Source organism: Zingiber officinale, chromosome 10B (assembly GCF_018446385.1).
Source record: "Zingiber officinale cultivar Zhangliang chromosome 10B, Zo_v1.1, whole genome shotgun sequence".
NCBI classification, from domain to species: domain Eukaryota; kingdom Viridiplantae; phylum Streptophyta; class Magnoliopsida; order Zingiberales; family Zingiberaceae; genus Zingiber; species Zingiber officinale.
In genome coordinates this window covers 36,346,306-36,361,532 of record NC_056005.1, presented here as the reverse complement: position 1 = coordinate 36,361,532, position 15,227 = coordinate 36,346,306, and the positions used below count along the sequence as shown (strand labels likewise).

Below are 15,227 nucleotides of genomic sequence, written 5' to 3'. Positions count from 1 at the left end.
ATAAACGACTTAATTAAAACTCAACTTAAGTTTGAAGTTGATCAAACTTAATCGAACTTGGACCGATTTGATTAAAAATCAAATCGAACTTGAATTTAATTATTACTAATTTAGTGGTTTGTTGAGTTAAATAAATAAGTAATAATATATATTTTTATAATATATAATATATTAATTTATTTATTAAAAAATAATAAAACTTCACACGCAAAATCGAGTTTATAATTAAATATCAAATTTAAGTCAAGCTCAACTCTACCTACTCATACAAACTTTAGTTTGAATCGAACTAGTAGAAATGGAGTTGAGCTGAGCGGTCTAAACGGGCTCGAGCTGAAAAGCTTTATGTGGCCGTGTGATTACCGCAATGCCCTTCTTAATTGTATTTTTCTCCATCAATATATTTATTTTAAAAAAATAAATCGTCTACGCATTCCATCGTCTAAAATATTAAAGTGGGTTCCTCTCCAGGCGAATATATTCATTCTAGCATCTTTGTCAATTTATCCTAAATCAATAGAGAGAAAATAAATTATGTCAAAATGACTATTACATAATTTTTAGAATAATGATTACTTATATAAGAAAGACAATACCTCAACTATGTCAAAATTTAAATTTTAGATCTTATGATAACAATATCTCATAAAAATAAAAAAAATATATTCTGAAAATTCAAAAAAACTTTTTATTCTCTTAAATATTAAAAAAAAATACAATGCGATCCTATCTTTTATTTCTGATAGGATTTGGGATGAAAGAATTCGAACCATCAAATAACGGGATCAAAACCGCTACCTTATTGTTTGGTCACATCTAATTTTTATCCTTTGGTACTATTAAAAATTATTAATCTAAAATAACTTTTTTATCCTTGGCCAATTTAATAAAGTAATTTTTTATTTTAAGTTATAAATTTTGGATAGAAAAATTGGTATGAATGTTCTTATTCGTTATTAGTTATTGGTCACCCCATCCCTCGAAAAAAACCTAAAAAAAATAACATTATATAATACGTAAGCCACTAAATCATCGGACTAAGGTGGGTTACTCTGGGTCGGCCACGTGGTCAGTTAGAAATTAGGTTGTCAAGAGATCTGTCGATTTAAATGCACATTTGTAACGGAAATATCGGCCCGGCTTCCGCCGTTTTATCGATCGTGTTTTCTTTCCGTTACAAGCTTGCCCTCCGTCTCAGGTCCGCCCGATTTCCTTCACCACAGCCTTTCCCTCTTCTCCGATCTCGATCGATTCGATCGATCGGGCTGTAGAATTTGGAAGAAGAGGCGAAGAAAATCTGAGCGGATCTGTCGATCATGGCGGGGTACCGGACGCTCGAGGTGACGCTGGTCTCCGCCAAGGACCTCAACGATGTCAACGTTTTCAGCAAGATGGACGTCTACGCCGTCGTATGCCTAGCTGGCGATCCCCGATCCGCCCAGCGCACTCCCACCGACAAGGACGGTGGTAAGAATCCCTCGTGGAACGCCACTCTCCGCTTCTTCGTCCCCGTCGACCCGGCTTCCGCCGCCGGCCTCCTCGTCCACGTCGTCCTCAGATCTGAGCGCGCCCTCGGCGATCGGGACATCGGCGAGGTACATATCCCCATGAAGGAGCTCCTTGGCGAAGGGAACACGGCATTACCCCACTACGTCAGTTACCAAGTCCGGAAGTCCGACTCTGGTAAGCCCAAGGGCATTCTTAAACTCTCCTACAGGTTTCTTGAACCTTCCGTCCCCTCTAACTATGCGATCGCCTCACCGAGTCCCGTCGAGTACCCTGCCGCTGTGCCGCCTCCGCCTGCTGGCTACCCCGTGCCTGGGACAGATCACAAGCCTCTCGATCCGCCGGCGAAAGCGTACGCCGCGGCGGGGACCAGCGCCACTGCATACCCTCCAGTAGGGAAGGACTCCAAGGTCGGTGAGCCCGTCACCGCTTACCCTGCGCCTGGTAGCAGCGGGGCCGCTTACCCCTATTCAGCACCCGCCTCTGCCCATCCACAGCCGGGTCCACCGGGAGTTTACCCACCCTACGGTGCTCCGCCACAGTACGGATACGCCCCTCCTCCACCCGGATATGGGTATCCGCCTCCGCCCCAGTATGGCTACGGACCTCCTCCGGTGGGGTACGGATACCCGCCTCCGCCGCAATACGGTTACGGGGCCACTGCACCGCCAAAGAAGAGCAAGTTCGGGGCCGGACTGGGTGCGGGTCTTCTAGGCGGCGCCCTCGGCGGCATCCTCGTCGGTGATATGATATCGGACGCATCGGCATACGACGCGGGATACGACGCAGGCTTCGACGACGCCGGCTTCTAAACAACGCCCCATTGATCCAGAGTATCCGTTTACTTTGCGTGCTTCCTAATTCGGAGTTTTTGTTCATTCTGAAAAAGTTGCGATTTTTCTTCTTTTATTTTCTTTTCTTTGTTAAATATTTTATGGATCCACTTGTATCGCTCCTTTGTATAATGTAATACTCTTGTTTGTTATGGATTTTCACTTTATCGCTCACTTTCTACTAGTTTATTTTATTTTATAATTACATGTATAAATAAATAACAAACTAGACGAATAAATCCTTTATTCTGGTCAAGGAATTGCAAGCTTATTAATTGTTGTTTATTCGTGTATTTTATCAACTGTATATATAAATACTTTTTAATATTTAGCCAGTATATTTAGACAGTAGCCCTTAGGTAATTTTTCGTCGCTAATATACTCTTCACACAACACTATAGTGTAATTTTCTCTTTTTCTACGAGTCAAATACCATGTTCACTTTTTCTGCGAGTCAACTACCATGGTCTTATCGAGTCTTAAATGTGGAGTGGGTGGGTAGCTAGTGTTCAGAAGAGAATATGAAGTGTTCAGAAGAGAATATGACTGTCTTCAAATTTTTTTTTTTTTTTTTGAATTTGTTAAAACTCATTTATTAAAAATCTTATCAAATTTAACTGAGTTTTGATCTTTAAATTGAGTTCAATTATGGACATTATTATTCTTATAGTTTAGATTATGGAAGTGACTATTTAGGTTTAGTAAAGTAAAGATAATTATTAATATTAGGATTTGTGGGAGTTAAAGGAGGTTGAAAGGAGGTTGAATAACTTAAATCATTCCATCTCGAACTTGTACTTTTCTATAATGATTAATACGTAGTAGAAATAAAACAAAACAAAATAATATAAATTAAGCACATGCATAACAAATAAATTTTATTTTATTCATAGTCTCTTAAGACGACTACTCTAAGATTTAATCATAATGATCTACTACCACTATCCTTCTCTTTTTTGGATATCTTCCGGAGGCGAAGAATTCTCTTATAATACCTGGTGTTACAAAGCAACACAAAAATGAAATAAAAAATAAATATAATCACAAATGGAAGTTACAACTTTACAAGTAAAAAGCAACTTTAGAATATCCCTTAAAGGGAGGAAATACAGTAGCACTTTACCTCTAACCCCTTAAGAATCGACGTTGAAAATCTTCTTGAAATCCTTCTTTTATAGCCTTTAAGTGGGGCTGATTTCTGCCTATCATTCAATTGATCAACTGTAGATTCGAATGTTGCTCTGACTTGTCAACTCAACGACTCCATCCATCTCAACATCAATTGATGCTAGCTAATTAGTCGAATTCCAAAGTCAAGTTCTGACATTTTGTTCGCTTGAACAATAAGATCAGTTAACTTGTACACTCTATTAGTCGACTATTACGATTAGTCAAATTTTCCAATCAATTTCTAAAGCTTTTGTTCGTTGCTATAGTCCCATCAGTTGACTGATCGGACCCATCAGTCGATTATTATTATAGCAAATTATTATCTATAGTACTATAGCATAATAACTATAGCAAATCCTAAAAATACGTCAAACCTCAATTCCAAGGTTAAGAGTCCATCGGTCGATTGATACACTCTATTGATTGACTAATACTCATGTTTCAGTCTTGTGAAGGATAGATTCTCATCTTGTCTAATATCCAATTGAGTTCAACCTACAAAGACTTTCTTTACTAAACATTCAGTCAACCTTAACCTGCTAAAACTTCCTGTTGCCTAATATCCAACCAACCTTAGCCTGTTCGTGTTATATTCGAGAGATGTTTTAAGACAATCACCTTATAGAATGTACTATTTATTCAAAAAAAATAAAAATTAGACCTATGTCCAGGCACCCGAACTAAAAAAGTCATCCAGAAGCTGAGTTGGAGAACTACAACTGGTCGAACCCATGGTCCAGGAGCCCGAAGGGGTTCTACATACCTGGAGGTGGATAAACTTGACTGATCAAGTTTTGATGAGAGATCGTCACGTCAACAATTGTCCAGGTGCCCGGAATGGGCCTATATCAAGCTCTTCGACCAACAGTTTCAGACAATCATCTGCTATAACTTTCATATTCATGTGCTGCTCCGAAAAGGCTCCGACGACACTGAAAGGCTTCTCCGAAGTTCGAAGAACGAAGGCTTCTTCAATTTCCTTTTTGTTTGTCAGTAATATTTACATTTCAGTTCTTGTACTCAACTTGTAAATTCATTTCAAATTGATAGTGATTGCCCATAGAAAGTACTCTCACATGTAGGCCTTGGAGTACGAGTTGTCGAAGGTTTCAAACTAAGTAAAAAGTACTTGTGATAGCATTTGTACTTTCGTGTTTTTCTTTCCGCTGTGTATTCGCAATTTTCTAAAAAGCGATGAATGCTACTCACTCTAGCATCTTTCCAATCGAACAAGTTGTATCAGAGCCAAGTTGGCTCTGAATTGGTGCAACCACCAATCAGGCAAGGGAGTGACTTTTAAACTTTCTCTTAATTTTTTCTTTTCGATTTTGAGATTTTCAATATAATCCAAATAGGTACAATTACCTCTTTAGACAATTTTTTTTAATTGCAAAATAGTCTGAATTGGTGCAACACCAATCGAGTTTTAATAGATTTATTATCTACCACATTGTAAATCCAAGACCTAGTCTTGAGATTTCTTCCTTTCTCTTCTTTGTGTGCAAGGTTCCATCCTTTAATAGTCCAAAACGAGGGATATAATACCGTTTGTCCCCCCTTCAACAGGGACGATTTCCAATATTGGAAGAAGCGGATGGAAGTGTATCTAAAGACAGACATCGATCAATGGTTCACCATCCGACGAGGATACAGGGCACCAGTAAATAAAGCAACAAAAGTACCGGTCGATCCAGAAAGATGGAAATTGAAAGACAAGAAAATGACCCAGATCGACTTGAAGGCAATGAACACAATCTAGTGCAGACTTACTAAGGAAGAATTGAACCGTGTTAGCCCATTTGTGAATGCCAAGGAGCTCTGGGATAAACTAATTGAACTACACGAAGGCATGAGTGATGCAAAGGTAACAAAGCATGACTTATTATAAAATAATTTGTTTAACATTAAAATGCAGGATGAAGAAATAGCTACTCAACTACATGCAAGAATCAAGGATATTTTGAACGGGCTCCACCTAATCGATCACCAACTAGAGAATAGGGATGTAATCAGGTATGCCTTGAACTCTTTTCCTCGAAATGCACTGTGGACATATATAGTAGATGCCTATAAAGTTTTGAGAAATTTGAATAAATTAAAATTAGATGATCTATTTTGTGAACTTGAACTCAACAAATAGATTAACTCAAGCAGGTTGAGAAAGGTGTGACTTTTCTTACAGGTCCATCAAAAGAAACAAAGACTAGTACTTGAGTCAAGCTTGAGTCAGAAGATGAATCTGACTCAAAAGCTGATGAAGAAGAACAACTCATAAACATGGTCAGAAAAATATTCACAAGAAGGAAGAACAACTTCACAAAGAAAGACTTACAAAAGGTAATCAAATCAAATAACACGAAGGCAAAAATTACATGCTACGGGTGTAACAAGAAAGGACACTACAAGCACGAGTGCCCAAAAATGAAAGAGGACAAACCTAAGACAACCAAAAGAAAGAAGATACTCAAGGTTGTAGGGGATCGATGGTCGGCTTGAAGGGGGGTTAGATAGCTAGGTCACCCCAACTTTTGATTCTTCTCTACAAGGTTAGTTTACGCAAGTGGAAATACAAAAACTAAAGCAATAAAGATAAGCAAGAAGACAAACGCTAACACAATTCCTTTACGTGGTTAGGAGATTGCTTGCTCCTACTCCACGGCGTGTCCTTGAGGTGGACAAACCCTTGATCCTTCGGTGGATCAGTCCCCGGCAATCTCCGGCTAGAGCTTTCTCCTTCTCGGTGGAGCAAACCCTCACAAAGGCTCTCTTCTTCTTTACAAAGATGAAGTTTATGTTTTGGGAAGAAGAGAATAGACTTGGAAGCTTCGGGCAAAGACTAGGAGTTATTCAACAAGCATGAGTAACCTCCTTCATGCCCCAAAGCTTCACTTAAATAAGTGGAGAGAGCTGATCATCAAATCAACTCAACCTCGACACCAGTCGACTGGTCCAAGCACCAGTCGACTGGTGTGCCGTTAGACCTAGCCAACGACTCTTTGCAGAAACCCAATTTCTGCCAACGGCTATGTACCAGTCGACTGGTCTCTGGACTAGTCGACTGGTCCCCGTACCCGATGAGCACAGAATCATTCTATGCATTTTGTGACATTGGATCAGTCGACTAGTCCCATGACCAGTCGCTCGTCTCAGTACATTCTCACACACTCATCCTTTCCAGAGTCGCCTTTGAAGCCCTCTCCCTCGGCTTTCGTCCCTCAGATGCACCCAAGCCCACGGCTCCTCTCCGTGCCATCCTTCACATTGCCTTGAAGTCCACTTCCCTCGGCTCCACTCCATTGCTCCTCATCCGACGGTCCCTCGGATGTCTTCTACACCATCCTTCACCAACTCAAGGATCCGAGCCCTAGGATGAGCTTTCCAATCTTGGTCGCACCAAGTTCCTCATGTGTTTCACCAAGTCCTACAAGACTTAAACACATATCAAACACATATCAAACACATATGAAAGCCTAACTTAAACTCTTTGACACACACATCAAAACCATGATCATACTGATCAAACTTGGTTCGATTGCACCAACAATGCCCCCCTTTTTGATGTGTGACAATATGTTTAAGTTAGACACAAATAATAACTTTGAAAATTAGAAGGAATATGTAAACATGAAGCATAAAACCAAACTCCCCTTAAACATATGTTTTCTTTCTTATTTTCAAGTTTTGCACACAAGTATGGGAATAAAGGTTTCTAACTTAAACCTACCCATTTCTCCCCCTTTGACACCATTAAAAAGATTGTACCAAACAATCATACACTATATGACATCAAGTATGACTAAATTTTGACCAAATATTTGATCTCAGAAAATAACAGTATGTTGGAAAGCTGGTACCAGTCAACTGGTACCTGATACAATCGACTGGTACACTCTGAAATTGAATTTCAACCTTTTGCAGCCAACTTAAAAAATTCATAAAAAAATTTCAGAAAATTCAAAAAATCATGAAAGTTTGAACACATATTTCTTATAATGTTCTTTAACTATGAAAAATATGTTTTCATGAAAAGTCAAAGTATTTTTGAAATTTTGACCAAATCTCAAAAATCACAAAACATGCAAGTTATGTATCATTTTTAAATCTAGTTTTGCAATCACATGTTTTAACATAGCTTTACCACAGTAAGTAAAAACATAGAATTGTTTTCAAAACATTTAAAATATCCAACTATGTGGCAAAAAAAGGCGAAATCGGTCGCCCCCAGCGCCCCCGCCGCACCCGACCCAAGGCTATCACGAGGGAGGTAAATCATAGCATCCTGAGCGAGCATGTGGCAGGTGGGGTGAGTTGCACAGGGACCGGGGATTTACGCCCCGACTACCCCGAGTTTCGACCCCGCGACCTCATGTGGCAAGCATCCCACCACATACCAACTCGGATGACCTATGGGGTCTTAAAATATCCAACTATGATCTATGGACAAGATGTCAATTAATTAAACATTTGCTTTCCCCAAAGTTGGCCTATAATCACTAAAATTGATACATTTTATAACTCATCAAAATGCCATAAGCATAAGTGAATTACTTGTATCATCCTAATATCTCACATTTATGGTTATAAGATAATGCAAATCATTGTGAGATAAAGGTAACCTCTACTTAGCCCTTTTGATCATGAATTTCTTATCAAGGCTAAGTGCTCCCCCTTAAGGTCTCAAGTCAACCACTTTTCAAGGATTTGAATTATGATTTCCATGGTTGACTTGACCTAAAATCCTCTAACCCTTGAGAATTGACTTTGGCACTCAATAGAAATTCTTTTTAATTGGATTAACCAAATATTCCTTGGGGATCCATTTTCTATCTATAGTTTTAGTTTTTGATTGCCCCCTAGTAAGTAAACAATGATAGGTCTTTTTATTGTTGGGTTCATTGTATCCTAACCCATTTTTCTTAAAACTTGCCCTTGGCTCCCAATAATCATATTTAGGGTTTTAGTGCCAATTTCAAATTTTCTAAGGGCATTGGTAAGGTATTCTACCTTTTCCCTTAAGGCCTTATTTTCTTCTAATAAACATAAATCATTTGAATTTAAAGAGGCATGCATATCATTGTCCTTAGAACACATGGATTCTAATTTTTCTTCAAGCATGCAAATATCATGTTTCAAAGACTTATTTTTCCTTTGAGCCTTAAATAAATCATCATTTGTACTTGTAATAATTTTAATTGAAACACGGGGAGGAAGATTATGTACCTCACTTACCGAGAAGTCCGAATCCGAAGTTTGACCTCCCCCTTCACTTGAGCTCCCTTCTTCATCTTCACTTGAGTTCCTTCCTTCTTCTCTTTCGGATGAGGTGGAGGCAATGTCATCAACTCCCATTAATGCAAAGTGGGAGACATGATGTTCTTCTTCCTCCGATGATGATGGATCATCCCATGTAGCCTTTAGGTTTTTAACCTTTTTCCCTTTTTCTTTTGATTTCTTCTTCTCTTCCTTCTTCTTTTCTTCTTTCTTCTTGAAGAGAGGACAATCATCCCTCATGTGTCCTTCTCCTTGGCAATTATAGCAAATGACCTTCCTATTTCTACTTTTGCCCCTTGAACTTCTCCTAGCATGTGATTTGTTAGTAGAAAAAGATTTAAATGCTTTTCTCATCTTCCTTACCATATATGACTCTTGATCGCTATCCATTGAGGCACTTGACTCGGAATCGGAAGATGATGGAGATGGAGCTTCCTTCTTCTTCCCCTTTCCCTTGTTTGCCACAAGGGATACTCCTCTTGATCTTTCTCCATCTAACCCTTCAATTCTAGTTTTGTGAAGCTCCATTGTTGAGAAGAATTCATCTAGAGAAGATTTCTCTAAATCCCTCGAGATGTAGAATGAATCTACAATTGAGCTCCAAGTTGTGGTTCTTGGGAAAACATTGAAGGCTTTCATCATCATGTCACGATTTGAGAGTGTCTCATCTACACTTGTTAGTCCATTAATAATTTCCTTAATTCTAGAGTGTAACATTGATACCTTTTCTCCTTTCTCAAGCTTGATGTTATTGAGTTGAGATCGAAGAAGGCCTCTCTTCGCCAATTTTGCTTCTGAAGTCCCTTCATGAAGCTCCACTAGTTTCTCCCACAAGTCCTTGGTGCTTGTGTAGTTTCCAATCCTAGTCACTTCTTATTGGGGAAGAACATTTAGTAGGTGATGCATTGCTTTGGAGTTTGCTAAATGCTCTTCCTTTTGCCTCTTGGTCCATCTTGTTATGTCGATTGTCTCATTGTGGTCATCCTTGGGCACTTCAAAACTACTTCTCATGATTAGCATAATGTCGAAGTCGGTATCGAAGAATACCTCCATTCTCTTTTTCCACCAAGAGAAATCTCCTTCGAATTTGGGTGGATGAATGCTTGAGCCGGCCATTTGATGATGTTGCTCTTCTTGGCGGTTAGTTCGATCAAGAGCGTCCTTGCTCTGATACCACTTGTAGGGGATCAGTGGCCGGCTTGAAGGGGGGTTGGATAGCTAGGTCACCCCCAACTTTCGATTTTTCTCTACAGGGTTAGTTTATGCAAGCGGAAATACAAAAACTAAAGCAATAAAGATAAGCAAGAAGATAAAAACTAACACAATTCCTTTACGTGGTTCGGAGATTGCTTGCTCCTACTTCACGGCGTGTCCTTGAGGTGGACAAACCCTTGATCCTTCGGTGGATCAGTCCCTGGCAATCTCCGGCTAGAGCTTTCTCCTTCTCGGTGGAGCTTTCTCCTTCTTTACAAAGATGAAGTTTAGGTTTTGGGAAGAAGAGAGTAGACTTGGAAGCTTTGGGAAAAGACTAGGAGTTATTCAACAAGCATGAGTAACCTCCTTCATACCCCAAAGCTTCACTTAAATAAGTGGAGAGAGGTGATCATCAAATCAACTCAACCCTGACACCAGTCGATTGGTCCAAGCACCAGTCGATTGGTGTACCGTTAGACCCAGCCAACGACTCTCTACAGAAACCCAATTTCTGCCAACAACTATGTACCAGTTGACTGGTCTCTGGACCAGTCAACTGGTCCCCGTACCCGACGAGCACAGATGCATTCTATGCATTTTGTGACATTGGATCAGTTGACTGGTCCCATGACTAGTCGACTGGTCTTAGTACATTCTCACACACACATCCTTTTCAGAGTTGCCTTTGAAGCCCTCTCCCTCGGCCTTCGTCCCTCAGATGCACCCGAGCCCGCGACTCCTCTCTGTGCCATCCTTCATATTGCCTTGAAGTCCGCTTCCCACGACTTCACTCCATTGCTCCTCGTCCGACAGTCCCTCGGATGTCTTCCACACCATCCTTCACCAACTCAAGGATCCGAGCCCTAGGATGAGCTTTCCAATCTTGGTCGCACCAAGTTCCTCATGTGTAGTCCTATAAGACTCAAACATATATCAAACACATATGAAAGCCTAACTTAAACTCTTTGATACACACATCAAAACCATGATCATACCAATCAAACTTGGTTCGATTGCACCAACAAAGGTGACCTGGGATGAGTTGTCTTTGGAAGAATCAAACATCGAAGATCAGAAGCATCACAACTACCTCACATTGATAACATCTAGACCGAAATCAAAAGCGAGATGGAATAAGACGACGAGTCTGAAGATGAATTAAGCCACGAGTCTACACTCATTTCTGAAGGTTTGATGGAGGTAGATTTTTTTAAAAAATTGCATGTCTAAATAAAAAATCAATTAGATCTGAAAAATAAATTGAAACACTTCTTGAGGAAAATCAACGCCTCAAGGAACAAATTGAAAATGGAAATCCAAATCAAGCTATAAAACATGAGGAGGAAAATGCAATTTTAAAAGGTGAAATTAATAAACTCAAAGGATTATTAAAAACTTTCAGCATAAGATCAAAAAATTTAGACCTAATTTTTAAAACACAAAAAGTTGTATACAATAAGCCCGGGTTTGGATATAAGTCTAGTTCTATAAATAAAACTTTTATCTCATTAATAAGTCAAAATTCAAAACAAACTAAGGCTTGGGTTCCAAAAGTTTGTTTACCCAAGCAAGTAGGACTCAATCAATTCTATGTAGCTAAAACTGAAGTTCATTATCTAAAACCAAATTCAACTAAACCTATAAATTCAAACCTAAACCTAAAATGTAAAATGGAATTAAACAAATCAAACTCAAATTGAAAAACTAAATTTAAATTAAACAACTACAAAGTTAATTTAAATTCAAGTTACAATCAAGTTTATTATAACTATAAAAGTAATCGATATAAACCTAAAACATAAATCTAAATTCAATAATTCAGGGAGAGACATCAAATTAGTTGATACTGTTAGGATCGATGATCGCGGCTAGAGAGGGGGGTGTGAATAGCCGACCCCAAATCTTCCGTTTCTTTCTACGATTAGGGTTAGCGCAGCGGAAATAAAATGAATAGAAACGAAAGCGGAGAATAGCAAACCTCAAACTCGAACTCGACGATGTAACGAGGTTCGGAGATGAAACTCCTACTCCTCGGCGTGTCTGTAAGGTGGACGAAGCCTATCAATCCGTCGGTGGATGAGTCCCCGGAAAATCGGCTAATAAGAACACTCCTTCTGGGTGGAGAAACCTTGCCACAGAAACTTCTTGCAACAACAAGAAAGGTGTACAAAAATATAGCACAAAACAGAAGACAATATGAATGTACAAAACAAAGCTTGCCTACTGTTCTTGTCGACTGGAATCCGAAGCAGCAACTTCAGGAAACTCACAGCAGCAGTTGATCAGTCGAGGAAAGCTCACCCGAAGCTTCAAGAAGTAGCTCACACGAAGCTCAGTAAGCTAAGAGCTCAGCAAAGCTCGATCACAGTCAGGAGTAGGAAGAAGAAGAGTAGCCAGAGTTTTTACTGTAGAAGCCCTCGAACTCCTTTTATAACCTGCACTCAACCTGCACTGTACCTGCGAAGAACAGAAGACAGAAGACTAGCCGTTGTGTGCCAACGGCTAGGGCTGGACCGATCAGAACATCTCCTGATCGGTCCAGGAAGATCTTGATCGGTCCTGGGGACCGATCAGAGCTTCCTCTGATCGGTCCAGGGACCGATCAGCATTCATGTCCCTTCCTTTTCTCCCAAACTTCTTGCCTTCTGATCGTTGTTTCCTGATCGGTCTGCAGACCGATCAGATAACACTCAGTAGGCTACTGTTTGGTTACTGATCGGTCACCAGACCGATCCAGATACCCAGTGTATCACTGATCGATCCAGAGCTTGGTTTTTGCCCAAACCAAGTCCCAAACCTTCCAAATCAACATCCGGTCAACCTTGATCTGTTGGTATATCATGCTTAGCATCCGGTCACTCCCTTGACCTGTTAAGACTCCCCACCAAGTGTTCGGTCAATCCCTTTGACCCACTTGGACTTTTCTCTTCGTGTCAAGTATCCGGTCACTCCCTTGACCTACTTGACCTTCTCAACACCAGATATCCGATCACCCTTGATCCATCTGGATTTTCCCTTGCCCGGCTTCACTCACCAGGACTTTCACCTAGCTTCACTCACTAGGATTTTCACCTGGCTTCACTCACCAGGATTTCCAATCTGCCCGGCTTCACTCACCAGGACTTTCCAACTGCCTGGCTTCACTCACCAGGACTTTCCCACTGTCTGACTTCACTCACCAGGACTTTCCCACTGCCTGGCTTCACTCACCAGGACTTTCACCAACTGCCTGGCTTCACTCACCAGGACTTTCACTTTCACCTAGCTTCACTCACTAGGATTTTCACCTGGCTTCACTCACCAGGATTTCCCGACTGCCTGGCTTCACACACCAGGACTTTCACCTACCTGGCTTCACTCACCAGGTCTTTCCGAACTGCCTGGTTTCACTCACCAGGACTTTCCGAACTGCATGGCTTCACTCACCAGGGCTTTCCGAACTGCCTGGATTCACTCACCAGGGCTTTCCGAACTGCCTGGTTTCACTCACCAGGACTTTCCGAACTACCTAACATCCCAGTTAGGACTCCCCAGTCAAGTATCCGGTCAACCTTGACCTACTTGATTCTTCTTCATCCAACCTGATCAGACCCTGATCAGTATCTCTCCGCATGGACAGCTGCACCTGCATTGTCCATGTCTACATGTCTTTCTGTATTGTCAAACATCGAAACCATGACTAAGGTTTACGCTTGGTCAACTAGGTCAACCTTGACCTACTGGAAATTGCACCAACAGATACTTCCAAAAATAATAGTTTACCTAGCTGAGTAATTAGGACTAGCTTAAATAGGGATAAAAGTTTTACCTAACAAACAACACTGGAGAAGTTTTAGATGATAGTAGGTTAGGAAAATTTTGTCTATGCATGTGTAGGAAGATATAACTTCGACCTAGTGTATTTGACTTAGTGGAACTAACTAAAGCTATCCCTTACTAATCTTAACTGGTTAGACTAAAGTTTTGTACTAAGTTCAGTGGGCGGAACTATTTAAAATTTTTTGAAGGCGTGGTTCTCTAATGATGTCCAGGTGACTCACTACATCTTAGAAGTTTATCCAAAGAATGTTTGCTTATTGAATCCAAACCTAAACTTGAATCTAACACAAGTTAAACCAAATCCTGAAATTCAACTTAACTCATCTCACAAAATCATAGGATCCCTTTTTTCTGAAAACTTAGATTGGTGAGATGAATAAGATTTAATTAATTCAAAATAAATAAAATTAAATCAAGTTAAATTAATTCAAATTAAATTAAATCATGTTAAATTAATTCAAATTAAATTAAATTATGATTAATTCTAATTAATCAATCTAAAATTTAATAATTAATTTCTTTAAACTTATTAATCTATCATATTTACAAATAATTATAAGTATTATTTTTATCTAAAACTAAGACCTTAGTTAAGGGGAAGGATATTTATTCGGATGATTTTCAAATTCTAGAAAAATTATTTACTTATGTTTTCTAAAAATTCCCATTTTCTTAGTGTTTTAAAATTATTTTGGTCTTAGCCTAGATCGAACCCATAGAAAACATGATACTATAGATCTAGGAATCAAGTATTTCATAAACACACTAGGTCTACCTTGATTGCATATTCAAAAATATAGGTTGGCGTGAGATGCGTAGGCCTTTTGCCTGAACTTCTTATGCTTATATCAGTGCATCAACATAAGTCTGAGCAAAAATACAATATCATATTGATCAAGTTAAGTAGTCATTTTTCAATAAATATCTAATTAGACAATATTACTTAACTTAACTAAGTAAAAATTGCTATCTTTTGTATAACTAGCTAGTAACTCAAGGTTAGACATTTAAGGATCAATTTTAGATAAGTATTTTTAAACTAAGTTTTTAATTTCTCTTAACAACTTATCTTTTTAACATAATTAAAGTTTTTTACTAACCTAAATAAATCCTTAACAACTTAATTCTTTTTAAATAAAAAAACTTAATCCAATTTTTTTTAACAAATTAATCATTTTTTTAAACTTAACTAAAACTTTTTTCAATAACTTAATTTTTTTGAAACTTAAGTAAATTGTCAACAAATTAATTAAAATTTGTTTTACCTTAATTTTTAAACAACTTAAATTAATTTTTATTTTAAATTAATTTTTAACAACTTAATTAATTTATTCTCCTTAATTTATTTTTAAACAACTTAACAATAGGGGTTGGGGAGCCCTCGGTTTAGGGGTTTGGGTGCCTGGACCTTGTCCGGGCGCTTCGCACCGCCTT

The 15,227-nt window shown here is 39.1% G+C and overlaps 1 protein-coding gene across 1 annotated transcript; it reads left to right on the top strand.

Moving 5' to 3' along the window:
• The first annotated feature begins 1,116 nt into the window (after positions 1 to 1,116).
• On the top strand, positions 1,117 to 2,513 carry LOC122030307 (protein SRC2-like). The gene has a single exon (XM_042589501.1). It carries the CDS (start codon positions 1,317 to 1,319, stop codon positions 2,316 to 2,318), a length of 1,002 nt encoding a protein of 333 aa, XP_042445435.1. The 5' UTR covers positions 1,117 to 1,316; the 3' UTR covers positions 2,319 to 2,513.
• The last annotated feature ends 12,714 nt before the right edge of the window (positions 2,514 to 15,227 follow it).

Coding starts and splice junctions, on each gene's coding strand:
- LOC122030307 (XM_042589501.1), top strand. CDS start 1,317: ATGGCGGGGTACCGGACGCTCGAGGTGACGCTGGTCTCCGCCAAGGAC.